This window comes from Accipiter gentilis, chromosome 27 (assembly GCF_929443795.1).
Source record: "Accipiter gentilis chromosome 27, bAccGen1.1, whole genome shotgun sequence".
Classification (NCBI taxonomy): Eukaryota; Metazoa; Chordata; class Aves; order Accipitriformes; family Accipitridae; genus Astur; species Astur gentilis.
The window spans coordinates 17677568-17705250 of record NC_064906.1 but is presented as its reverse complement, the minus strand read 5'-3'; the positions used below and the strand labels follow the sequence as shown (position 1 = coordinate 17705250).

Here is a 27683-nt window from a genome sequence, read left to right as displayed (position 1 = left end):
GGCTGTATTCCATCTTCCCAGGCGTGTAACTTCTGCCTTGGGTGATAAACCAACCTATCTACTAAAACAAGTCATTACATCAGTACATTTAAACAGTATACTGTTAACATTCATTTTGAAATCATAAAAACAAACAAACACACACACACACACAACCAAATCTCCAAAACCCCAACCCTGAATTAGGCCTTGGTTTAACGGGAAATAATCCAGTGCCAGTAGCAACATCAGCTATGTTTTGTTACAATTTCAAATGAGTAAATCTTAAAGCCTGAATCAGATTTTAGCATCCTCTGTAATGCTGCAATTACGGTTATTTTCTCCTTGATAGGGCCTGCCATTTCTCCAAAGCTACTGTAGTATTTCCTAATTTTGCTACAAAACTCCCTATACTGAAACAGGCATCCAGGTGGTGTTTTGTCTTCCTTCCACTGGGATCTGGCTACAGATCCTTCTTGCAGTGCAGTTTTCAGCACAGATAGCAGCATATTGCTTTAAGTACAATCTCCACTCATCCTGACACTCTCTGAAAGCAAAGTGAAAAACAGCTTCACTGGATCTTGTTTTATTAGGACTGCCTCAGTTAACTTCTGAAGATGTTGCCTCTTGAAAAGAATACAGCAGCCAGGGAACGAGCTAATGAACTGCAGCAAACAGGCAAAGCTTGATTCCCTGTGGTATGAGAAACCTACAGGGCTGACTTGAGACAGGCTACGAATAAGAGCTTAGGGATTAGTTCAAGTGGCAACATGCACAGCACCTGTACCGACTTGAAAAGCTGTTCTTCCCCAGTGTTCACAGAAGAAACTTGCTTTCTTAGGTAGTAACAGCACACAAAACATACACATACCTATCTGAACTGTAGAAGCCAAAGTGACAGCTGAGGATGAACAGCAATGGAATAAGGTGATGTTAAACTGAACTACAAGCTAGGAAAAAATACAAACCTAACTCCTTTTGTTAAGACAAGATGCATGTAACCACAGCACCATACAAAATCAACTGAATTTTAGATTACCTGCATTTTGAGAAATCAACATATTTGCTTTAGCTCAACAGGTATGGAAATGCAAAAAGAAGCAGTAGTCACAGAATATAATAATTTACCATCAAGTGGCTTGCTGGCTCTTCAAACAAGTAGAATAGCTTCAACAGTACATTCAGCAGGAAAAAGATATGTCCATATCAACTGGAGTCTGAAAGTTTTCAGACCTCTTTTGCAAGGTGTCTGAGATTTCAGATATTACCTAAACTGTTTCCTAAGCAACAATTCAAGATCCTGCTGATGACTATGAGGAGGAATTCACCAAAGATAAAATAGTAAGATCTCTCCATTGTTAAACAATTGATGGATTACTATTTCTTGCAGTAGAATTTGTTCTGTAGCCCAAAATGTTGAATACTCTAATTTGAGTGGGGATAGACTGAATTCAAGGAGAAAGCTACAAGTAAACACTCTATACTAAAATGGTAATTCAGCATTTCCATATATATCAAGAAAACACATGGCTTAATTGCTTGTGCATTGGGTCCATAGACTTGGGAAATATTTTTGTATCTGCCTTTCATACTCAATTTTCTGCCCAAAAGCTTTGGTCTTGGGTTCTTTTTTTTTTTCTTCTTTTTTTACAGCATCAAAAAAATTGTGTGTTCCCCACAGGACTGTGGATACCCATCAGCCAAATGGAGCTTTTCTCTTCTGATCTTTGTAACAGAGTATGAGCAGAGTGTGAATATATACACGCACACACAAAGGCATACATAGACATCCATGTGCATGTGCGGATAGGATCTCGTATTCAGAAGTGAAATAGAAGTGGCAGTCTTGTAACTAATGATGAGTTTTCAAACGTCTGTTGAGGATCCGAATACAGTCTTATTGGATCATGGATGGATATGCTGCACAGATTACTTGCTACTGAATGTTCTGATGGAAGATGTATTTTTCAAAATGGAGGTTTGAACAAAGTGTCTATTATTACTGTTCCAAAGTGCAATATTTTAAACCATTTATCAAAATAAAACTCACTATTTAAATTTTTATTCAAGATGACTAAAACTGGACTGAAATGTAATCAGTTGAAAAGCTAACCACTTCAGGAATTGTCTTGTTGGAAAATTTAAATGAGTTTGTGCCACTTCAAACTAGTAAAAACTATTCTGGAGCAACTCAGAATCCTGCAAAATGAAAAAAAAGTAAGAGCACAGTTAAAGCTGGAGTAGTGCTTTCTTTTAAACACAGCTCTACCTAGACATAATTTAAAAGAATTCCTTCTGTTTCACATTTAGGGAAAAATCCCCCAACAAACAACCAAACCAAACCTCCCTCAGTAGCCCATTAAATACATCTTTCGCCAAAACACAGACATGGCATTTTCAAGAGTCAGCTTTTTCAGCTGACACTACTGGCTGGGCCACAGCAACACACAAAATGTGCTCAAATGCTGCCTACCTAGCTTTAGGGTTCAGTCCATTCAAAATGTAAAAAATCCATTCCAAAACTGCCTTAAAAAAAGGAGATGGGGAAAGGATATTGGGCCAGGTAGCAGTCAAAGATGCAGCAACTGAAGTAAAACAATCAAAAACTCTGAAACTATTTGCCCTCACATTCAAAATGAACTTTATACAAAAGCTCTTTTGCGTTACTGGAGAATAGTGAGTTTTCCCAGGAAACCATGAACTTCTTAATTCAAGACTTTCCAAAAGAGAGCAAAAACCAGCTCACACTGAAATCTCAGCTTAAAGAAAAACTAAACTGTTAAAGATAACCACCCCTGGAAAGTAAATTATTGAAAAAAACCTTGCTACAGCAAAAAATGTAAGTATGCCTTGAGACCTCAGAAGAACAAGAACTGTTAAGGTCACACTTCTGGTCTCCTCCTCCTCACCTGGAAGGTATTTTTCTTTAGCTCTGAAGGAAGGAACATGAATAGCAGGTAAATCTAACAATGACATAATACCAAATGGGATTCAGTAACAATGCACATCACAAAAGTTAAGAAAGCTGCAGTGATTTATCCTAGGGTCACATCTGGATTTTTTCTGCTTATTGCATTAAGCTGTTGCAGGAGGGAAAGACAAAAAAAAAAAGGCACAAGGAAAAATTAAGAAGCAGTTATACTATTTCTACATGAACTCCATGACAGTTCATTAAGTTATCTTAAAAAGTACTTTAAGGTTCAATTAAATTCTCACAACAACTAGCATTTTCATTTACTTGCTGCCCCAAATAATGGACTGTATTAATCTTTATTTAGTGCAGGCTATTTACTGAATATCCTAGATTGAAGTCCTTTCTCTTTCAGTCATAAGCTGTTAACAAACCCAAACTAAACCCTACTAAAACAAGTTCCATTAATTTATCTTTTTGTGTTTTAAGAAAATCTGTTTAGTTTTTACAGCAAGAACCTTTGCGAAAGACTTTCATAAAGATGAGAAACCATGCCTCTGAATAGACACAACAGCCTATGAAACATACAGTGCAAACAAGACTAAGTTATAGCAGTCTCCCACAGTGTTTAACAGCATTAGTAACTACTCTCCAGGTACGCATGCAAATTTTAGATGCCTTCAAAAGAGGTAGTTCATACAGTTACAAGAACACCAACACTTAACATGACATTTTCTGTGCACAGAAATGGAGGCGGGTATATCCCTTTACCTTAGTGTATTTGAAGTACAGTTAACAGGACAAAGTTGTTCAGGGATTGTTTTGCCTTATTTCTTAAAAGTTGAAGTATTTCTAATTTATCAGTTCTGCTGTTTGCATTTCAAAGGCTGCCATTATCAAGAATCTACAGAAAGAACCTATACGTGTATTGAAACAAATCTTTCCTATATATGGAAGAGCACTAGGAGTGCAAAAATGGAAGCTCGTGGTCAAATCCAAGAAACCAAGAGTGCAGGACTGATGTGTTTTGGTTGGGAAAGCCTTATATGACCTTTTTCAGCTAACGTGTTCAACGTACAACAGAAGTGGAGGAAATAGAGTAGCCTTTAGGGCATCTAAGCTTTAAAAGTTTCCAACACAGCAATATCCCAACTAGCTCTGCTAAACCAGCTGACTGCACAGTGCCCCAGCAAGTGGCGGGACCCTTCTGACAGACAAAAAGGCAGGATCATGCATCACAGCAACAGCATGTAATGAACGTGGTATAGGCCATCGGGCATCTGGAGCTATATTTTGTGTGTGAGCAATGAGTGCGTTGAAATTATCTGCAATTATTATCCAAACTTGTCATTTTTAAGTATGCTGACTTCTCAGATGCTGTTTTCAATGTGTCATCATGGGTGAATTGTGAGCTAAGGAGAAGAAATGAAATATTCCCATGCAATCTTTTCTTTACTAACTGAAAGATAACTAGAGAACAACAAAATTAAGTGGCAGTGATTTTCTTCAGTTCAAGACAGCCATTCAATTAAGTCTTATTGTGATCTTAAGTACTGAAAAGAATCTACATTGGTGCCTTGAAATGGCATTATTTCAATTTTGCAGCTTTGACTACAAAGACCTCCCTCCTGAGCAAGCATCGACAAAGGCAATGAAGTTAAACTGGCAAAATGGTTTGTTTTCTAACAAATGGTTTTGTATCCTGAACTAAAAGTGAGGACACGGATTTCAGTCAAGCTTCCAAGATCAGTATCTGTTTAGTTAAACCAGGAAAAAGTCCCAGGCTAGCGTTTTAGGAGATTTTTACTTTAAGTAACAGCTGTCATAGCAAATAAGAAAGAAGTTACCTCTCATTATAAATTATTCCACACAGCTGTGACATTTACAAACAAAAGAAATTATAAACATCTAGCTCACGTAATACACTAAAAAGTAATAGATCTGTTAAAGAAAACACCTTTAATAAAAAGGTTTCAGAGACTACTACTCAGTGTGGGCAATAACATTATTAAAGAATGAACTTTGTGTAGAAAGTGTTCTGTGAAGAACTCACATAGGTTAAATAAAAAAAACGCAACCACCCCCTCACACAGATTTGTTGAAGACACTTCATTAAAAGAGGGAATATAAGGTAATCCTTGTGAAATAAATACTTTGGCTGACATTTCCCTGTAACAATTTTTCCTCGAGAGCATTGGCTTGTTTAAGGATATGCTTATGAGGACATGCCATAAGATTTCAGCAGTTATATATGATAACACAAGTTACAGCTCAGTATCTTCAAGGCCAGAAAAAGAAGTTTTCCATGAATAGAATGACAGGAGGACTGCCAGCTCCTTAATGTGCAAGTTACACAAATCTTGCCCTTTGCCTAGAATACACCCCAAACAAGAGATAAAGTTGCAAAATCTTAAGGAATTTTGTTATTATATAAGATTGGATGATGTTTTCAATGCTTTAGGTTTGATTTTTCTTTGTTACAACATGTGCAATTAGGCTCCTTCAGCAAAACAGACCATGTAAACCGATGACATACTACTTACCACCGAAAGCACAAAATTGAGAAGAGCTGTCCCACTATGGAAAAGGATTGTCACTAATGTTGTAACTGTAGTAAACAACAGGCTCACATTGCGACTCATCACTATCCACAGAGACTCCAGGATCTGGAACAGGAGGGGGAAGAGAAGACAGTCAGGCACCAGATAGTACTAGCTAGGACAGAGAACTGCTTACAGTGATCCATCTCCATCAAGCTGTACAAAGAAGACATTTTTTTTAAAAAAACCATCTTCCCTCACTCCAGAATTACAGCACATAATGTCAAGTGAAAACATCTGCTTTACCAAAGACAAGTTTCTAGGTAGAAGGCTACAAGGTTTTAGAATTTTCCTCCCAGTGCTCAAAATTATTTCACCATGCTAAACTGCAAAAAATCTAGATGCGGCAATACTTGTTTATTGCAATTAACATCACCATCAGTTGAAAGCAGATCTTGTCTTAGGAGAGAAAACTCACCTTTTCAAAAGCAGAAATGCTAAAACACAAAGAAGAAGGAGTAAAACCACAAGCTGGAAATAAATCTGAAGACAGCTTCAAGTCAAACATCACTAGTTTAATAAATTTGTTCTAAAAAATTTTTTATGGTAATGAGATACAATTTTTATGTCTGCAGACAACTACACAACTTGTGATTTCAAGGAGGGATGCACCATTTAGTCAAGTCAACCACAGATTTATTTGTGGAAAATAAATCAAGCAATGCTAGACAATCTATTGAATTTTGTACTGGCTTGGGGAAGTGACTGCTGATTAGTTACAGACAGTAAAGAGCAGTTTTGAGACATGCCTTTAAACACAGAATACCCATGACAGCCAAATTAGTTTATGTACTGATGCAGACACATCAATCTGAATAAGGCAGCAACTTCATGAGACATTAAGGACATAAAGGCATGGCATGGCGCATGGAGGCATCCTAAACACAAGGCACAGTAGTTTCATAACAAATATTTCATTCAGAAGGAGTACGCTAAGACTGTATTAGTGAAAGTGATTCAAATATATAAAAGAAGCAAGGTTACAAACAAAAAGCCATACCTTCTTTCAGACTAACTAATATAACTGGAAAAAAATGTAAAAGCTCTGACACAAAGCCCTTCTCAAGGTTCAAAGCTACAAGTGAAGACTTCAATACTAGCAACAATTACTCTTGGTTTAATGAGTATCTTAATCAATTAGACTGAATTAAAACCAAAAAAAGCCAAAACCCCAAAACAACAACAAAACAACCCCAACAGCAGCTGGCTTTTGCAGAGCAGACAAAGAAGTGTGAGCTATGTGATTGCCTCTCCTTTGGAACTGAGTGAAAGATAGGGAAAATAATTTATTAAGCATAAACTTGGGAGGGAATAAGTGCTGGGGAAGTGAAAGGGAATTACAACACATAGTAAAACCAGAAAGATCTGCTTGGTTCATGCTTCTTGCTATTTAATGAGAATTATGAATTTTAAGGCTCATCATTTGAACAGGTTTTATCAGTCTCTCTTGAGAATTCAAGTGAGGTTAGAAGTGAAGAGGATATTCTGCTGAAAAATGTTCTTCCACTGGTACTTGTCCCCTTCCTTCTTCTATGGATTAAGAATTCATTCTGGGGGTGCAGCAGTGGTATAACTTCATGCAGCCGCCAGGTAACTTTATTAAATGTACATTACACTATGAGAACTGTAAACACAGAGTGCAGTGATTTTTGAGGGAATTGTTCACGGCTAAAGCAGAGGCCTTTCAGTTGGTAGTCAGTAAAACTAGTACTGCCATTGCTAGTAACAGGCTGTAAGTTGTAAGCTAACTGTGCAAGGTTCCAGTCCCAGATGTTTAAGCCTGTTACAACTCTGTGACCAGGAGCTTGGTGCCACAGGTCTCCTTTTATGTTGTGGAGTTCAATCACAGAAAAATAGGGACGCAGGTTGAAGACAAGGGCCCCCGAAACACAAGCAGTTCATCAAGGAAGAAGGCATTGGAAAACGTACAATCTTAAGAGCTAGCAAAAGACTGCTTTTGCTTTAAGGAAATGCAGTAGCAACTAAGGAAGGGGAAAAAAAAAAAAAATAAAACCAAACAGGCAAGCAACAGGACAAGTCACGTGCCTTGTCTTGGAAAAGTAATGCTTCTCCAAACATCACACAGCATGTAGTCCACGGCAGAGGTCAAGGGGTGGAAGTTGTCCAGAAAAAGAAACACCTTATAAAATGACAAGCTCCTTAATTGAAGGTAAGGAGATGTGCATTTCAGTTCCAGCTTTCTTACTTAAGAGCTCTTGAGCCTGCTTGCTTTGACTTCTGTAACTCGGACCATCAAGGATAGAGGCTATTGCTGACAACTACCCAGCGTCACCAGATGGTATTCTATCCTCACAGCCCATGTAGGACACGATTGTTTAGGACCTACCACTTTGAATATGTAATGATAACAATTAGTAGATTGTAAAACAAACCATTAGCATGAAGTGTGTTGTTAAAGAAAGTTGGTCTAATAAAGTTTTCAAGATTAAAATTAGCCTGATTTATCAGTCTTCTAAATACTCATCACAGCAATCATTAATTCCTTCCCTAGCACACCATCACTTGCAACACATCAGCTAAGCTGATATTGGCGAGCGGTCCACAAGGACAGGGGCTTATTCCATCTGCTACAAGACAGTGTACATCTAGTGGGGGCTGTTTCCTTCAAAATAGTACATTCCTCCAGTATAGGTTGTATTTGTTTAACACTTTCCCTAGAAGCTTTAGCCTAAGGAGCTGATAACCAGGAGTATACAACTGCAGTTAGTTTGAAGGCTGTTAACAGGTGGTTCAATCACTATCAGGAATGGTTCTCCCAGAAGAACATCCTTGTTAGGTAGAGTCACTGGTTGGAACTGTTGTACTAGTTATCACTAGCATTTGCTTTAGACTAAGTGCAGATAGTGCCTTTCGTTCAGCTTCAGTGTCTTACAAAAGCAAGTGCTTCTTTTAGGACTCATCTCCAGCCACAGAGTAAGTTCCTCGTTATGCTTATGTACCATTAAAATTTCAAGACACATGCTTCTCATTGTGAGGATGAGAAAACAGACAGAGCAGACATTAATCACTACTGAATACAGTATCAGAAAGTGCTCAAATACTTCACTAACAGTCACAAAATCAAAATACCTGCACCTAAGAAGAGTTCATGATGCAGTTTGATTCCCAGAGCATACTGCAGCTGAGTTAATGAGCTCAGTTACTATGCAGAAACAATTTCTAACACCTTGCCAGCTGAGATGAGTTCTCTAAAACACAACTGTCAACATTTATGCAATAATGACACTTTCAATATTACTGGGACTCAATAACTGAAAAACACACCTCCTTCCCCAAAACTCCGCTTTGTAAGTAGCCTTAAGAGATCAGGAGCTATGAAGCTGTACAGAATTCAAGACTCCCTTATGCATGACACCATGATGTGCCACCGTCAGCATCAGTTGCTACGCCCTTCCAATCTGTAACAGGCAAGAAATCAAAATTGCACTTAACGTTCTTAGCCATCTAAGGCGTCCTATTGGCCACTTAAACTGGCCAATACTTGAAAGCAAGGTTTAAAAGGAATTTGATCAAAACAAGTTATTTGCTGAGAACTTCCAAGTCAACAAACTTCCAGAAGCCAGGTAAATTCATGTACCTAATTTGATTATAGAGATCATTAACAGATTTATAAAGGGAATAAAACTGGACACAAAGAGGGATTAGGAAAAAATCTGTCCTTCTGTATACTTTTAAATTTTTTTCTGCTCAGAAAGATGTATCATCCTGACAACTCCAAAATGACAGCAACAGAACAAGTCAGTAAACCTTTAAGGTAAAAGACAAACAATGGACTTTGTGAAGAACAATACAGTATGCACAAGATCAAAGGCTTCCTGCTCCAGTTAAAAGCTGATTTCCAAACAAATGTTTACCCATAAAGTCCTGGGATAACCCTTTAGGGCTCAACAGCTTATTTTTGAAAAAACATCTTTGCTTGACCTTTACGTGAAACAGAGACAAAACAGCAACAGAAAAAGGACCATCCTACCATCCTCCAGCATTATGTCTTTGTCTTTCTGATTGTAAAGAAATCAACTCCTCCTCTAAAAATATGCATCACATTGAATTTCACCTACCCTGAAAAAAACAACACCCATTATGATGAGAACGCAAAACCTCTGAATGCTTACCTTACCGGAAAAAAAAAAAAAAAGAAAAAAAAGCATATGGTAGTTGAATTATTACTGAAGAGTGGACTGTATTAGCTATAAACTTAGGAGATTACTTGAAGAAATTCTCAGGGCCAGAGAAAACATTAGGATATGTGGTAACTCAGTGAAAGTATTTGAGAAAGTGACTTGATTTGGCACACACGGATCAGCCATGCTAGAGGCACGGATAGAGAAACCTAACTGAGCTGAAGCTTGCTGTGTACGTCTTAATGGAAGGTCTTCCGTCTTCCTGTCTGGGAAATCTCTGAATGAGATACTGGCTGCTGGTGGAATGATGCATATTCTTGTGCAAGAAGCAAAAAGATCAGTTTAAGGAGACATTACTAATGTCTCATATACCATCAAGGGAGTTCTGAGTGATCATTCACAGATTTAGACAGCAGGAATTTACTTTTTCAAGGTTTCAAGCCTTCAAGAAATGGAGGAAAAAGGTATGAATGGAAAAGCAAGTGAGTGGGGAAGGAATGAGGCTTTTTTATTTTTCAGAAATTAAATCCTAGTAGTCCAGCTATATATTGCTTATTTCATTCACCTGGAAAATTACCTTAGAACAGACCATGGGGTGCAAAATTCAAGGCATAAGTGAGGATCTACTCTAGTTCTCTCCCCAAAATAAGAACAGGATGAAGTAAACTCCACTTCAGAAACACATCACTGGATGAACTGGTTTAGAACACTACTGTTTCTAAAGAATACCAGAAAAATCTGAAGCTGAAAGGCAGCAGTGCTGCTAACACCAAAGCTTTTAGAAAAAGGCAAACTGATGATCTGGAAGAGCTTATCTTCATATTAAATCTTCAGGCAATTTACATGTTTATATAGTGAATTACTTTAAAATAATTAAGGTCTGTCTACATCAAACTAGAGCTAAGCGTAACTGCTATAATGAACAGCACATTTTGAGGAGGGTACAGAAGTCTTCTGTGCTTTATCTAATATTCAAAGTACTGAATCGATGCATATTGTTACAAATTAAATGAATGACAGTAATTCCCCAGCACAGCTATACCAGTGATTTAATTATATGCTTTCAACTCTAATATGAAAGTTTGTTCCACTATGGAAAAAGCCTGAAGTGAAACACTTGCATCTGCCATCTTTTAACATTTTTCTTACAGCAAACGCTCCTTCTCTTACTAAAGAGGATGAACACTTCCTATGATTTCCATCAATGGAAAAGAGCTTATCTGCTTGTGATTGCAATATGACACTGTCAAACAGCTGTATTTTCAGAGAATACAGAGTCATCTGTACTATTCTGAAATATTTCAGAAAGCCAAGGGGGCAGCAAGGCAGTTATTCTATGGTAAACACTAGCCTCAATCTATGCGTAAGTACTTATTATGTGCAAGTGGTGTAATCTTAGTTTACTCTTCTCTAAAGGTAGAGGAAATCTCACTATAGCTGCATATCCACACACACTTCTTTACAGTTATTTCATTGTCTTTAAACGTGTTGTGTTTTAAAAAACTGTCAAAGCAGTTTTGGGACTGCACTGTGTCTTGCTATATCCTTACCTGCATGCTAGCATTGATTTCAAGTCTCCACATGCAGAAACATCCTGCAGTTTGAATTATAGCTAACCTATTTAAATCCCCCCACCAATCCATCCTACAATCCCCACCACACACAACACACTCAACCAAAAAGAAAATAAAATAATCCCACCCAAAGTCCCACAAAACACAAAAAACCCAAACAAAAAAAGCCAAAAAATCCCCAAACCAAACACAAACAAAATCCACCCAAAATAAGAAAGGAACCCCCAAAACCAATACCCCTCAAAAGCACCCACTTAATTTAAAATATTGATCCTTCCCAATTCAGTATGCCATTCTAATAACTCATGGTTCCTCTTCAAAATACCAAGAGAAAGATTTTCATGCTCTGATAAAAACATAAATCCCAAATACAGTAAGCTTCCACTGTACCCTAGGGTAGGTAAGCAACTTGCTTAGAAACACCAAACTTAAGTCAAAATTATTCTTATTTTCATCATCTCCCAAGTTTTAATGACCTAAACAAGCACAGAAATCAGACTTTCAATCAATCTTAATTTGAAATATCAGTGAGTAATGTTTATGCAATGCACTGTGGATGAGCAAGCCAGCAAAGAAAATGCTGCCCAGTAAGGATGTGAAATCAGAATTTAGAGCTATATACTGTGCTGACTGGTTTACAGTCTGTCATTAAGGATGTGAGTGTAAGGAGAAAAAGGACAGGTGTTTCCCAACAGCTGACGAGTAATGAGTTCATGGAAATAAACAGGAAAGCAAGTCAACTGCTGGCACTTTTTTTCCCTGAACTTCTAAACCAGATTTTAGAAGTAAAGCAAAGCATGCTAGCTAGATGTAAATTTTAATATTAATGTATTTCAGTCTTCAATATTTATTCTCTTTAAACTATTTCCTGCATTATTCTAGCCTATTTCGACTACTGAAGCACACTTATCATCATGGTTTCTAAGCACTGTGCAGCAATGCTGTAAATGACATCGCTAGCACCTATCGTGTAGTTTCTCCTCCTTCTCTCCCTCTTGCCTAGAAGGAAACTCCATATTGATTTTAAATGACGATGTGTTGTGCATTTTTATAACTCTGCCTCAAGCATGCACGGTCAACTTTCAGAAAGTATTAAGCAAATTTCACTATTAACTGCAAAAAGGTTCACTGCAATAAAAAGTTTCTCACAACTTTTTCTTGACTCACATCTTCTGTGATAGAAACTGTAACCATTTAAGCAGCAGTTGAGGGAGTACAGAAAAAGCACACAGGCCCACCAGTTAAACCAAGAACTGCCTCCAGGCAAATACTAGCTTTAATTGTATCCACACTTTAATTGTATCCACAGAAACATTATGTTGCGAGTTAGGCATAAATAGTATTCTTCCAAGATGGATAAATAGTAATCTGAAGATACTTCTCATTTGTAACAGCTCAAGTCAAAGATGAACTGTATCAGGCATTGACTCTGTATAAAAAATGCTAAGTCTGAAATGCTTAATAGAGAAATGTAGTTGCTTCAGTTTGGATTGCTTTCAATGCTTTTTTCTTTTTCTCCTCATGAGGTAAAAGGTCCAGCGCATTAATTGAGGAATTCACACAGTGTAAAATATTAATTTCATTCTCCACAGAACTTTCATAAAAGAAGAGAGAAATAAGCTGCTTTCAACCCAATGAATAATAATTTGAGAGAAAAAAAGTAAGACTACAAAAAAATATTTTGCTTTCACAACCTCTTGGTCAATAGTTTCCTCAATTATAACCTAGACAAATTGGTCTCTCTTTAAAAAAGACAAAACTACATAATATAAAGCATTTAAAACCAACTTGTAGGTGACACAGGTAATCCTACAGTAACAATCTCCCTCAGGAAGAATTCTGGGAAGCTAGTATTAATGAAGATGCTGAAATCAGGAGGGCTTCTTCATTGTAACCACTTCTGTTTGTAGTGTGGTTATATCCTAAGTAGGCTTACAATAATTGCTTAGGTAATTAATTGTAAGTAACCCTGTTTCCATAGTTTTCCATGTACTTGAATCCATAACCTTAGTGGTAGTCCTAGGAGGAATTCTTATCAGTTAAAAATGAGACCAAGTTGGTAATAAGGGCAAAAAATACATACTGAAAGAAATGTTTCAATGTTATCATGAACAAATGATGCGACATCTTGCCAGTCCAGAATATCACCAAGCCAGCTGTTTTGACGGTTTATGTGCCATTTGTGTCCTTTGTGTCTTCCAGAGTGTGTTACATTCTTAAAGAGAGACAAAGACATAAAGAAAACAGACATTTGAATAACTTACAGATATGAGAAAGCCAAAGACTAACATTTTCTTAATGAGGAACAGAGCCAATATGCATCTAAATACTTAGAGCTGCTTTAATTGGCATCCTCAAAAAATATCTGGAAGCTCTCTGTACACTGGGAAAATTAAAAACTGACAGAAAAAAAATCATAGTTAATTATCCCATGTAATTACTCTTCAGTATATTGTACTGATTCACCTCAGTCAAACATTAGCTTTACAGCTTCACTGATACAATGGTATCCATCTTGCTTTTTATGAAAGCACACAAGAAAAAAGTAATATTTTAGTTACCACCTACATAATTTACTGTTTGCAACATACAACTTCTCCCAGGTACAACCCACAAATGAAAATACAAGAAGAAACCAAAACAAGTAGTTTTCTCACAGTCAGCATCTACTTCTGCACTGGCAATGTTCAGTCATGCAAAAGCTAAAAGCTAAACTAGAAGCATGGAGAATTTCTTCCGACTACACAGCTTTGTAACTGCAACACAGCGAGACAACAGGAAACGGCCATAACCACAACAGCTAATTCCTTAAGTGGCTTCACCCTAATTATGAAGTTGCCTATTGTCCAGCTGAATGACACCTGATTACTGTCTGGCATGAGACTATTTGACTCAGTCTGGGACTGGGACAACTGTTTCAGAGAAGGGTGCCAAAATTCCACTGCAAGCAAGTCCGAGGAAACCCGTTGACTACAACAGACCTCATCCTAATCTTTAATAGCAAAAGACTTCTCAAGTTCTCAAACTCTGATGTTTATATAAGCGTCCCACTACTTCTGTTAGAATTTTCCAAAATCTTTTAACCTTACCAGCCTGCATTCAAAATGACAGTATCTTTTTTGGCATACATGGCAAGTAGTATTCCAAGTGTAGCCCCTGCACTGATTTATCTAGGAGCATTACATTTTCTGCTTATTACCAATTCTCCCTAGATGCATTGTTACACTTTACAATGCACAATTAGCAACATTCTTTAACAATCCAGAGCAACACAGAAATCTTTTTTCTGAGCTGGCAGTTTATTTAGAGCAGAAACATGAGTGGTCAAAAATCTCCCTCCAATAGGCCTTCTGTATTTGCAAACTGTATCAAGAACCGATTTTCTGTTCATCTAGTTCTTTTTTCAAAGACAGCTCTCACCATTAACTAGCAGAATCTGGCATCATTTACAAATTTTGTAACATTGTTATTCATACACATCAAGTTAATTGTTATTCAGCAACTATACTATTCTAGCACCCAAGGCCTCAGGTGTTGATAAATAAGGGATTCGAAGAAAATGTCAACTGGTTCCTCTTCAACAAATTCACTAGATCTTAGAACCAAAACAAATCCTCACACCTGAATGGACTAGGAAGAGGAGATTCTTGCCCTTGAAAAAGACACCTTGATTGCAGTGTTATGCCATCATCTTCCAAGTGGTTTATACTCTGCCACTGTTTTACTTCATTGAGTACAAAGACACAATGGTGACTGATCTATCGCAACATCTCTAGAACCTTTTAAAATACACACCATTTGCTACCTACTGATCTTCTCAGAAAGTAGCAGTTAATGCTTGAACCCATATTTCGTCACAATTCTTCCTCAACTCTACAGCTTTCATGAAAGAGTTATCACCTGAGCCTGGGTTCTTCAGGTACCTACAGATTGTTTGAAAGTTGTATTGAGTTAAGAGATGGTACAGATGTCCTCCATGCTGCACTATCATCTAGTTTACCAGTTTTCAGATAGACTAGAAGGACCACACAAGGCTATTGTAATATTACAGAAGGAAATAGCCAGGTGGAAAGCTCCCAGATGAGACATCTACATGGAGATGGAGTGTGACAGAAGGGGCAAGATTAGAAATAGACTCTGGAGGAGGTTACCTGCAGCCTGCAGATAACCAGCTGCAGCCCAGCATGCCAATGGTAACATAGGGTGTCTAGTATGCAAACAGCAGTCAGGGGACCAGACTCCAAGATTGTAGGCAGCAACCACCAGTGTGTTCCCGAAGCTCTTTCTGCCATTTTGATTGCTAGGAAAGCTGTTTCTTACCCTACCAGAAGAGCATCTACATGAAAGAAGCCTCATCGTATTCCCTCAAATAACAACTGCAGGAAAGAAATCATGTAACGCAAAGAACACAGACATAACCTGTGCTGCATACTGCAGCAACAAAAATATTCCTACTGCACATGTAGTGACACAGAGCTCTGCTGAACCATACAGTGCTACGGACCACCTGACACACAGCCTGTATTAGTAAAAGCAACACCTTTATCACTGTAACTGTATCAAAAATTAACACTGAATACTCCCAAGTGCTTAAGTCCAGCCAAAATCTATTTTAGATACAGCTTTAATTTCTCCTCAGTGGTCCCATATTCCTCAACAGCATCATGTTATCCCTCCACATGCTCTTCTACAGCATTATCTTGTCAGAAGAAGAAACTGATGCTTTCCCCGCCTATTTTGACTACTATACTGAAACTCTTAAACTTATTTTAATACAGAGATCTTGGAACTTTAGAGGTATTTTAAAAACAACTGTATAAAGAAAGTGTTTGTATACTATAATAGCAATTATTTAAATATACAGAAGTATTTCAGGGGTATGACTTCTCGATTTTGATATTTCCATTGCTCCACAGCTAATGAATTGCTTTTTCCTTTAAAAGGCAAACAGCATCGGCAGCATGAAAAACATTTAACTCTTATGAACTTTTCAAGGTTCAGTGTGCAGACCCCATTATAGGAAGGCTAGTACAGTTGGCAAAAATGCATCATAAGAAACTTAGGGAAAGGACAATTTCTTTCACAAAATTTCAAAATTAATTCAAGTTACACAAATCATGCAGAATACCAGTTTGCTTTACCTAAGCCCTCAAGACCACAAAAATTCAACAGAAAGCTCTAAACTATGAAATACTAAATATAAAAAGTGAGCAAAGTGTAAATTAAACGGCATACATAACAACACACATAACTACTTGAGTGAAGGACATAGCTCTGGCTGTACTCAACCTGTGACTGCAGAATGATCTATCTTATACACTTGAAATTTTTACCAACTTTTCATTATTATGACCCTTACTCAGCATTCCAACTTTTTGCCAATCTCTTTCTCAGACGCATAATTAGCATAATTATCTCAAAGCACTAAGCGATAGTTTATATAAATAAAATTTAAACAAGTTACCCACCTTCACAAACCAAGAATGATAAAGCCTGTCCCAGAGCTCTAGCACTTGTTTTTCAATCACAGCGGTGTTATTTACTTTTTCTCCTAAAATCTTATGGAGCTAAAACATACAGAAATCTTTTATTATACAGGACAGAATAAAGCTGGCATCTAGTGACGAACTCTAAGATAGATGAATCACATAAGATTGTCAGTAAAGGCATGGCTCAAACCCAAATGATTAGAAATGCTGAGTATCAGTATGGAATACGTACTTCAGACAACATAGTTCACAACATGAGGATTTTGTCTGTAAAAAAAACAACATTCTGCTGCATTAAGCTGAGGACTTCTTTCTGCACTGAAAAACCAATGCCGTCTCTAAAATGCTTAATCCAAAATCCTTGATCATCTTGAGAGTAAATGTTTCAAATAATTTGAGATGTGTGCTAGATATCAAAATGTATAAATAAGAATCTTGGCAAATTCTCCTGAGGAAACTTAATTTAAATAAATGAATTGTAATTTAAAAAAAAAAAATCCAACCTACCACACCCAGCCCACATAAAATCAAAGTACTGGTGGGGAAAAAATAAAGTCTACATTGCCTACATCTGGACAGATAAAGCCAGATGAAAAAAATTACTCATCTTTATTTGATGCATTTTCACCAGCAATCTCATTAAAATGATGACAGATTTTTCAGCTCTTAAAAATAAATATTCCTCTGAGCAGAAAACACTACTGAAGTCGCTCCCACCCTGCTTTCAACTCACAAACTACAGAGTGGAAAGAACAGATCTGTCAACAAAATGGTTAACCGCACAGAAAAGAATCACTGACAAAAATATTTTTACTTCTTTTTACTTTTATGATATACAACAAGTGAAAACATTAAAAAAAGTGGGAGAGCTCACTCTTACCTTATGTGTAATCCATTCTCGGCCATATTGGTACACGTTATTAGCTGCTGAATTGAGTGCCTTCTGAATAACCTGGGCTTCTGGCAGCCAGCTAGTTGTTTTTAAAGAAGGAAAACAAAGTTAACTGCTACCTATTTTACCCATTTCATTACACCCAAAACACATTACAGATTAACATTATGGAACAACAACAAACAGTTAAGGTTAAATACATATAAACTTAATACAACTAGAATATTTCCTTCTACATATCAAGGAACAGACTTTCTCATAACCAAAGCACAATTAAATCTAGGGCACGTCATTGCATTTGGAATTCTCCAAGGTTCCTGAAACCTTAGTTAAATTGGTATCTCAACTTTTTCAAAAGAGATCTGCTCTTCAATCTGTATGCACGCTATTCACACTACATTCTTAGAAATTTTCCTAGTGCTCTAGTTTTTTGAAAATACTACATGAAGCAGTCTCGTCTAGCTGCAAAGACAACATTATGAATTATGAGCTGAATGTAAACCATTAACGTAGTTTCCCTTTAAAAGTGACCAGATGAAGCAACAGGTTTGAGCACCAGTTACTTCTAAGTCCCCACTAAACTATCTGCTCAGGAATTTCTTCAGGGATTCATGTCGCCTTCAAGCTATGGACCTACAGAGTTGCCAGCAATTCAACACTCGTGAATACAGGGCACACATTCTCTGCTTTGACTTTCTTTCTACATCTTGATTCAATGGCACATGTTGGAGCCCTTCCAAAACAAGAAAGTATTCAGCAAATAAAACTGCCGCATTTGTTCACCTGACCGAAGATCAACATGGAAGTTTTTCTGTCCGTATAACCCTTCAGAAATGTTGTTCAGAAATGAATTCCCTTCAGTGGAATTCCAACACATTTCAGTCACTCAGCTCTAAACATAATGTGAGGAACAAGCTCTGAAAGCTAGTGAAGCTTGATGGATTTGGCAAGAGGTATACTTACTCCTAATGAATTAAAAGATAGTGTTTTCGATGCTTCAAATTTGGATGCAAACACTGGAAGTAAAAATTTTAGCTAAAATTCTGCTAATTACTCAACTGGTACTCCAGTACTTTCATTATGTGAATAAGCTTCTGACAGTCAAATTTCCATTTTCATTAGTCCTACTTATTTCCATCGTATGGCAAAATGGAAAGGCCAAACAACACAGGAGATGCCATGAAGGAATACACAAACACATTTTAAAGTGCTTTCTGTTCTCTTGATTGTGATTACTTAAGTATTGCTAAAGCACATATTACTATAACAATTATTAACGATATCATTTTAGTTTTGTTTTTGAAAATTTCTCTCACTCTTATAATACCGCACACACTTTATTTCAATCCTGTTAAACCATCATCACTTTTGTTTAAAAATTGCCCTTGAAAGAAGTCAACCATTCTTGTCCAGGAGACAATTCTTTTTTTCCTGATAAGTGCCTGGACTCACCTTTACTCAATGTCTGTTTAGCTGAAGCAGAATGAAAGCAAACTGGAACATCCTCCCCTCAAAATCATACTCTTCAGTCTTACCTATTTCCCCTCTGGCATTCATGCAACCACTTCTTTGCTCACCAGTTTGCCCTTGTTTTTCTCTATATGCATTTCTCTCAAAATCTTCTCTCTCCCTTAATATTTGTCTTGGTGTTTGCTTTAATCATTACATAGACTGTATCTTACAAATTTCCCACTGCGTACACAATACACTTCTACTCTTAACAGGAACAGCCCTTCCCAACTGATTCATACCAGAACTCTCCCCATCCACCATTCTTTCTACCCTCAAACTCTTCTTCAGTTCACTCCAAAAACATTTTCATCAACTCCTATTCTCTCAAAGGCATTCTGCAGCCAGCTCTCCATGTTGAAAAAAATAATTTAGCTCTCATCTCACAACCTTCTACAGAGAGCATTCTTTGCCATTACTTTTCTTTTGCAGGTAAAAGGGAAAAGAATATTGACCTCTTTATTCTCTGCACTATACAAGTTTTCCCTCCAAAACTGTAACTAGAGAAGTTTATACAGCTGTCCTTCTCCACCAATGTCCAATCAGTCCTCAGATGAGATACCAGATTGACAGTCCTCCAGAGTAACGCATAAATACTACTGCTACCTGAGAGTTTAGCTTTTACATCTGCCTGCAACAGTCACTCCCATTTCTGTTCACCTATGGGGTTTTTTTTTTTACATTAAAAACTATGCATAAGAGCACCTGGAAGCTTGTTCATCCACCCTATACTATTCGCTTAACTTCAGCATTCTTACTTTGCCCATTCTGGGTGACTGGCTACTGTCTCATTGATCAAGCTGCTTGTGACTTGAATCATGTGAACACTCTCTTGATGTACCTAAATTAAATATAGAGAGAGGAAATGTTATGCAATGCAAACTAGAACTCTTCCTATGTATGACAGAGAGGCTTTTTTTGTTGGGGTGAGGGGGTGGCTGGGTGACCAGTTTGTAAATTTAAAGTATAATTCTTCCAACGCAAACAACCCATTACGAAGAACAAAAGTGACATTAACTCAAAAAAGCAGTCCATACAATAATCATCAGTCTGTTCTGACAATTTTGGTCACACACTGTGTGACTGGTAATAGCAAATGGAAATTTAAACCTTATCGCACCAGTGGAAAAAATTTTAACGATACAGCAGTGCTGTCAAGGGAAGTACTAAAATACAAACCACAGTTTCAGATACATCTTTTTAAGCCACGGATCAAAGTGTAAAAATTAATGAATGCTCAGCTCTAACATGACCAACCATGCTATGAAGTGCCGCACCAAATTAATTCTTCAATAAGACTGATAAAAGACACCTTTTATAAATATCTTAATGTTCCTTTTATGAATATAAGGAAGCTTTAGGCATGAATGTTTGCACAACTTTTAAAGCTTTGAATTTTAAGTACTCAATATTATATAAGCCTACATTTTAGAAAAAGGAGATTGACATCAGAATCCATCGATTTTTGTTCCGTAACTGTATTCAAGTCAAACATTCAATCTCCATTGACTGTTTCAAGTATGAACACAGCTCCATTAAAAAAAAAAAAAAAAAAGAAAAGAAAAGAAAAGAAAAGAAAAACAGTACATGAGTGACCTCTTCTGGTGAGCAAAAAAACCCCAACCACAAACCAAAAATCAATTTCAGAGAACATCTGATCATGAATCTCAGCACATTTAAACTCAGAACAGGATACCATGAGGTTATTACAGGCAATTACACAAACAAATTGACAAATACACCTTAAGCATTTTGCAAATAAGTTTCTCATGCAAGGTAAATTAAAAAGAAAAAATTCTAAGTGGCTCTGCTGTTGACAAGAAATGTGTTAACAGGATGAAAACCAAATCTGTTCCTGTAATATATAAGCTAGTAATTCTTTTACTAGAATAAATGTCGTATTTCCAAATCTCTGTATATTTGTTTTCTCATATGTAAATAAACATTTAAATGCAATATATAGATTATTATATATTAGAAGTCTTGGAATGGCAACAAGTTCAACTACAGAGCATTTAGTTGCTTAATTTTTCAAAAAATTCTTTAAGCTACACAATTTTGCATAAATATCAGCAACTTTCATTCAGCATTTAAAATGAGCTCTATGATTACATTCCTTAGCACACTGTACCTTTGCAGTAAGGAGCAGGGCTAGCAGAAGGGTTCCTATCACTAGCAAAAATATTATGAAAATGCTGATTATTTTATCTAGCATTTTCTCCAACCACACGATCATCTGTACAGAAAAAAGAAAAAAAAATCATAGCACATAAATCAATCTTTAATGAAAGCAATGCTATATACTATATGACAGTATTGTTAGCTTTATTTACAATCACAGTGCAAAATCAGGCTCTAATCAAACAGCATTTATGCCCAAGCTTGGAGATGAACAATTAACAAGCGATGTTAGCATGATTAAGGTCATGATATGACATGTGATTTTGCAAACAACATTGACACATTACCACAAGACACAGCAAGCTCTCTGCAAAGCGAGCAGTAATTCAACGTTTACTTACTAGACCTAAAGAAGCTAGCATTCATGTTGGCTATGAACCTAGAAATTTGTCTTTGTTTCTTGTCCTCCAGCAACTTGGAATCTTACAGATGCTATCTGCACAGGACTTGGAAGCTATCAAGGTATACTGTAAAGTACAACCATGACTTTCAAACTTCAATAGCTAGTAACCATCTAAATGACAAATGAGGTGTTTCTGCAAGTAACCAAATTTTTTCAAGCTGCTCATCACCTCCTGAACTGACTGGGCCTGGAGGTTTTCTACGTTATTGAACATCAGGCCAATTATTCAGCACTGACTATTTCTATCCACTACCAATCTCGAAAGGATGCTCAGCATTAAATATGCATCAGCTAAACCTACTGATACAGGAAACAGGCATGTATGGTTTTCTGTCAGTTTATGGAAAGGCCCATTCTATATATGTCCACAAACAAATGGTGATACCCATTAGGATTAGAGAAATTCTGATAATGTCATTCCAAACAGTAAAACTGCTCAGCCCTGTGACTATGCAGAGTGCTCTAGAACAGTGCAAGCTGAGCTTTGTCTCATACACGAATTGACTGTTTACATAAAAAAACCTGTGAAAGCCAATGCAAGTAGGTCCAAATACATTTTTCTAGCTTCTATGGTTCAAATACCAAGGCTATTTCTACTCCATCTGGCATTACTGCAGGAAAAAGCAGCAGCAGAAGGCCAGCTGTAAAATTTGTGCTTTAAGAAAACTGAGGTCAAAGCCAATATGCAGTAAATGAAAGTATTTCCAAGTAAGTACAAGTTATATATTCAGTGACTGGGCCAGTAACTTTTTAGTTAGAGATCTTACAAAACTATTAATAAGCCTGCTGATGGTTTACATTAGTTCTTTCTTCATTATTTAACCTATCCCTACACGTGAAACTGGGCCTGGAACAACTAAATTCTACAGACTGCTGTGTGATGATTGAATTGGTTAACGCTGAAGTTCTAACTCCTATTTGAAAAAAAGTAAGGATTTTTTTTGGTGCTTATCCTGTAGCACCTGAGCAGTTCATGTACATTAAGCAATCATTTTTAAACTTCAAGTTCTTTTACAACCAGCTTCTTGTTTGATCTATATTAACGCAAGGATTGTATTCAGCATTTTAGGACTGTTGTTCAAAATGATGAAGAAAAGTGGAAGAAAGCAGAATCCTTTTAAAAGAAACAAGGTGTTGAGCCAGCAAGTTTTTGTAACAAAATCTGCATGATACTATGACCTGCAGAAAGGAATTCAGAGAACCTGAAGGAATCTGCAAAATCTTTAGTCTTAGATATTTTTAACATTTTTCAGCACTGCTGAAATATTTCAGACATCAGAAATGCCTTGCCAAGTGCTAGAGGGAGGTTACCTGCCTGCCTGCAGCTTTCTGAAAAATTCTGAGTAGCCTCTACCTGGGGCTGTTACCTCTTTGGAAATACGATTAAAAACAGGATTTGCTGTGCTCTTCCAAGCCTCACATACATTTATGGATTATGCAAGAGAAGCAAGAAATAAAAGTCCCTGTTTTAAAGGTCAGAAATAAAAAATATCACTGAAAAACACTGGATGGCCAGGGTATGGAAATTTTATAGCATGGGCTTCAAAATGAAGCTATTAAAAATTAAAGCTGCCCTTGTTATTTCTTAGTTAAAGTTCAAACTAATTACTATTTAATTTCTAACTTAGAGATAAAGGAAATCCGCTAGCTAGTCATATATATAGCACCTTAATCAGACTCACTGAATCCAAGAAATTGGAGGTACTGTCCGAGATTTTTAAAAACGCTAGCCTCAATGACTACGTGAGTGGTATCCAGTAGATGAAATCTCAGTGCAGCTGAAGCTGGACACTTTAGATGTTTCACCATGCCAGCAACTACTGGAAGATCAAGCTCCAAAAGATCAGGATGAAGACTCTCTCTGAACTGGAACGTGAACGAACAGGGGATCTTTTCTTGACACTCCTTACTGTGGGTTAGAGTATGCCTACACTGCCACTGAGGTGCGTCTGCGGCACTTGTAAAGCCTGAATTACCCTTAATCTAGTTAGTAAAGTAATGGCAGCACTGGTCTTGTACCAGTACAGGCAGCAGCCTCAGCCATGCAAGCCCACCTTGTGTTTATTTACTTGGGCAGGTAGCCCAAACAAGCTAGATGAAAGCCAGCTCTGGTATGCCTACAGGTACTGCAATTATATCTCTCACCACAGTCTTAAGGAGACCCAAGTTATACAACTGGTACACAGACATATATCACAGGAGAAGACTGAATTGGATTGAGTATTGTAGAAGGAAAAGCAGATGCACAGCATTCACGTAGGGCTATATTTACTCCTTCTCCTTTAATTTGCTTGCTATTAAACCTCCCTTCCTTTCTCTACATTTACCCACAATATCTCCTTAGGAAGCACTCACCTTTGCACACTCATGCTAGATAACGCATAGGTGCTATGTTACTGCAGGTAAACTAGACTGTTAAATCCCTGTGTGCTTGTACTTACCACTGCATCGGGTCCAGACTTCGTTCTTACCCCAACAACCCCTTACTCCCTTCACGACCTTCCTGTAAACCACTGGCATGCACGCAAAGACAAACATATATTGACTAAACACTAGTCATTAGCCAGAGATCATAAAGTTTTAAACTCAGTTCTAAGCTTCTAATTTAAAGTTAGTCAACAGCAGGAAGCTGATGCTGCCACAACATACAAAATTACGCAACAAAAGGAAAGCCAGGCTCCTAAGCTACAGAAGGTCACACTTTCAAACCCAAACTGAAATGGTACTGATTTGTGATAGACTGTCCACAAAAAACTATCCTTAATTGTCACAGTTTTGAAGGGAAAGGTATGAATTTTTTAAACTTTTTTTTTTTTTTTAAATTAAGCTCCCTGTAAAAAAAAGTTTTAAGATGAGATGCATTCTGTTAAAATGCTTCTCAATAATTTGCAAGTACTCCCTGCTTTCAACTTTTGGGTGATGGTACAAACCAAATTATACCCAGCTGCAGCAGAACTACAGTTCATGCTTAACAATTGCGAATCCTACTATCTAGACAGGTTCTCCATATTATGCAATATAATACATCATCCATGAATTCATATTTTCATGTTTCACACTGCATAGCTATCAGAACACTAGTTTTTCTAGTATGGTTTATTTACTGCATTGCCCACAGAGTGAAGCATGCCTGGACATCTACTTCTTTTTCAATTAAATCTACATAAAATTACCAAAAGGACTATTTTTTTTTTTTTCTTTAAACAGCTTCACTATCTATCACAATTTTTTCCAAGACATTTCTTAGACTTGTTGACATTTCCCTTTCATTCAGTTAATATCTGAGGCTATCATTTTATTAATATCATCCGATATGAATAAGGGGAAACCTGTAATCAGGAGACATCTCAGGGTTATGTTGAAATGAGGCAGATGAGAAGTTAGAAAAGACAGAGAATGGGCTATATGAGGTCTCAAGTCTACTTACACCAGTGTCCCACCAACACCAACTGCAGAATTTAGCAATTCTTTCTAGAGTCTCCTGCCATAGACAACGTTATAAAGAACAAATCATGCTAGCCCAACTGAACCTATTCTGTACTTTGGGCTATATACTATGTTAAACTATGTGATTATATACTATTCTTGTTGCCCTCCCCCCCGCAAAAAAAAAAAAAAAAAAAAAAAAAAAAAAAGGTTTCAAGCAGCTCTGACACGCTCTCAGAACAGGAAGAAAAAAATAAGGTTTATCACTAGCAGCCATAATCAACCATCATTTCAAACTCTGCCACCTCTAGGTGGTGTATTTTTAGTTTCTTGGTGGATTATTAGAAATTTATCTTGGTGTTCTCACAAGTACTTCCCTTCAAAGACAGGCAAAAAAGAGAAAGGTGCAAAGGAAGCAACCTTTTAACTGCATCCAGTGTTCTGTATTACAAATCTCCTCCTTTGCCTCTGGTAGAGTATGATTTTTTGGTTTTAAATGTAGTTATTAAAAACAAACAAACAAATAAAAAAAACCCCAACACAACGAAACAAACCCACAAGAACCTGATACAGTTTGCACAGTATTTTTTTTGCCTTTTTTTCATCTTGATTATATTATTACAGCTTGCTTATGCACAGGCATCAGCACTGCATGTAACACTACAGGACTTTCAGGATCTCTTCCTATGAAACTATAAAGTAAAACAGTATTTTTCAAAAATAGCTCCAAGGAACTAAAAAAAAAACCAAACCTCTGTTAAACTATATCCATAGGGTTTTGCCCAATAATGCAAATCTCTAAACTAAAAATAAAATCCAGACATTTTAGAGTTCAAGGCAATTACAGTTAAATTATTTTTGCAACCTATCAATATTAAGGAAAAAATTGATCCACATACATGAATTTTCAAACAAGCAAATGACAAACTCAGAGCCAGAAAAAAGTAGTTGAGACTAGACTTTGAGCTATGGCTCAACTGAACTCAGCTCTTCACCTTAAGTGCACTAACAAACCAATACCTAATAAAAAAATTTTTTATGAAGGGTTATGCTTGCATATTTACTACTTATAAATCACTCAAATAACACAAACATTTCAAGGTCAAGAAATAAAAACGTAATTTTAAAACATCCAAACTATGTTCGAGGGCAAAAGTACATTCAAAAATTCCCCTCTTAGTGGACAATTATAACTGAATCATAAAGCGAGCAACCCTACCCCCTTGTTCAGAAACACAGAAAGCCCCCCATCATATGACCCTGAGTTCACTGATTAAATACTGAAGATCAAACTTTCTAACTTCACTATAGCTGCTCAGTCTGGACTACTGCTACACGCAGCATTATTCCCCATCTGCCACCCACAGCAGATACCAGCTGTGCAGCCCCATTTCATTGTTTACAAGAACCTTTTAGAGAGTTGTGCCAGTGCCACTGTGGCCTCCATGCTCTACTCTGTTCCGATTGTTTTCAACAGCATCCAGAACAACAGTATTTTAGGTGTCTTTCACAACATGCAAGGCAGACCTATGGCTTCTACTGTAATAGCTACTGAATGGAAAGGATGGGTGGTTGTTTATAAAACCATAGTAAACATTCTGACTCTCCCACTACTACTGAAGTGGTACGTGAGGATAAAAGTTGCTGCTGGAAGCATAACCCATTTCCAGATATAGTATTTGATTTTTTCCTATTTCACTTAATTACTTGGTTTTCATATATTTTATCACCTACTAGATTTTCACCTTTAAAACTCGGAGGTCCTGCAGAAGTACACATGCTACAGGCATCCCTCTCCAGCTCTGCACTTGTCTGAAGTCACGACACAGCCAAAGTCCCAGAGAGATACCACTGCACTGAGGAGTTGTCCAGATTTCAGTCACACAAGGCAAAACACGGACTGAATCAGTTTTAACTTCTCGAGATAACAGCTCCCCAAAGAACAATAGTTAACCCTAGTTGACTAAGATGAACCAAGGGAACTGAGGAGTACATTTCTTATAAAACACATCACACACTTTTAGAAGCCACACACATACACGCAAAATGAGTATTTTAGCTATACCAACTGCTTTAATTATATTTTGGAGTTTTTTTACTAGCCCTCAGTTCCCTTAAGACTGTCGCTAGCTTCAGCAGTTCTGAGATCGTGAGCTTTCTCATTCCTCTCCTGCTGCACCAAATACCACTGAGTATACAGGCCAGTTTGACACTTCCAAAGTAAAAGATTAACAGCACTGACTGAAGCCAGTCAATGTGCTGTTTGCAAGCGCTTACCTTCATAGCTTTACAACTGTGCTTCGCCCTTAACCACTCCCGTGTTAATTCAGTTAACTAATGCTTTCTCTGAGCAGAGAACAGCTCTCCAGTCCAGGAGAGAACTGGTGGTGTTATGCATACAAGTGGGGACCAGGTAGAGATCAACTGTTCTTAAATAAAAGTGCCACTAAATCATACTACCCTCGAAAGGCTAATGCAATATTCTGCTGTACAAAACATTTAACTATGTGCATTCATTTTAGTAGAAGACAAGAGATCAGGTAGAATTATATGACCTTCAGTAGCTTATATTAAGAG

At 37.1% G+C, this 27683-nt stretch overlaps 1 protein-coding gene across 2 annotated transcripts in view; it reads right to left on the bottom strand.

The window, feature by feature from the left end:
• Positions 1 to 27683, bottom strand: part of TMEM245 (transmembrane protein 245) — an 86748-nt gene that overhangs the window by 29782 nt on the left and 29283 nt on the right. For both annotated transcript variants that reach the window (XM_049830428.1, XM_049830429.1), the window contains 6 exons: positions 21228 to 21332; positions 19855 to 19937; positions 17576 to 17666; positions 16675 to 16773; positions 13290 to 13421; positions 5434 to 5556 (listed from right to left, as the gene is read on the bottom strand). In XM_049830428.1, the coding sequence (XP_049686385.1) occupies positions 5434 to 5556; positions 13290 to 13421; positions 16675 to 16773; positions 17576 to 17666; positions 19855 to 19937; positions 21228 to 21332 (633 nt within the window). The remainder of the gene's footprint in view (positions 1 to 5433; positions 5557 to 13289; positions 13422 to 16674; positions 16774 to 17575; positions 17667 to 19854; positions 19938 to 21227; positions 21333 to 27683) is intronic.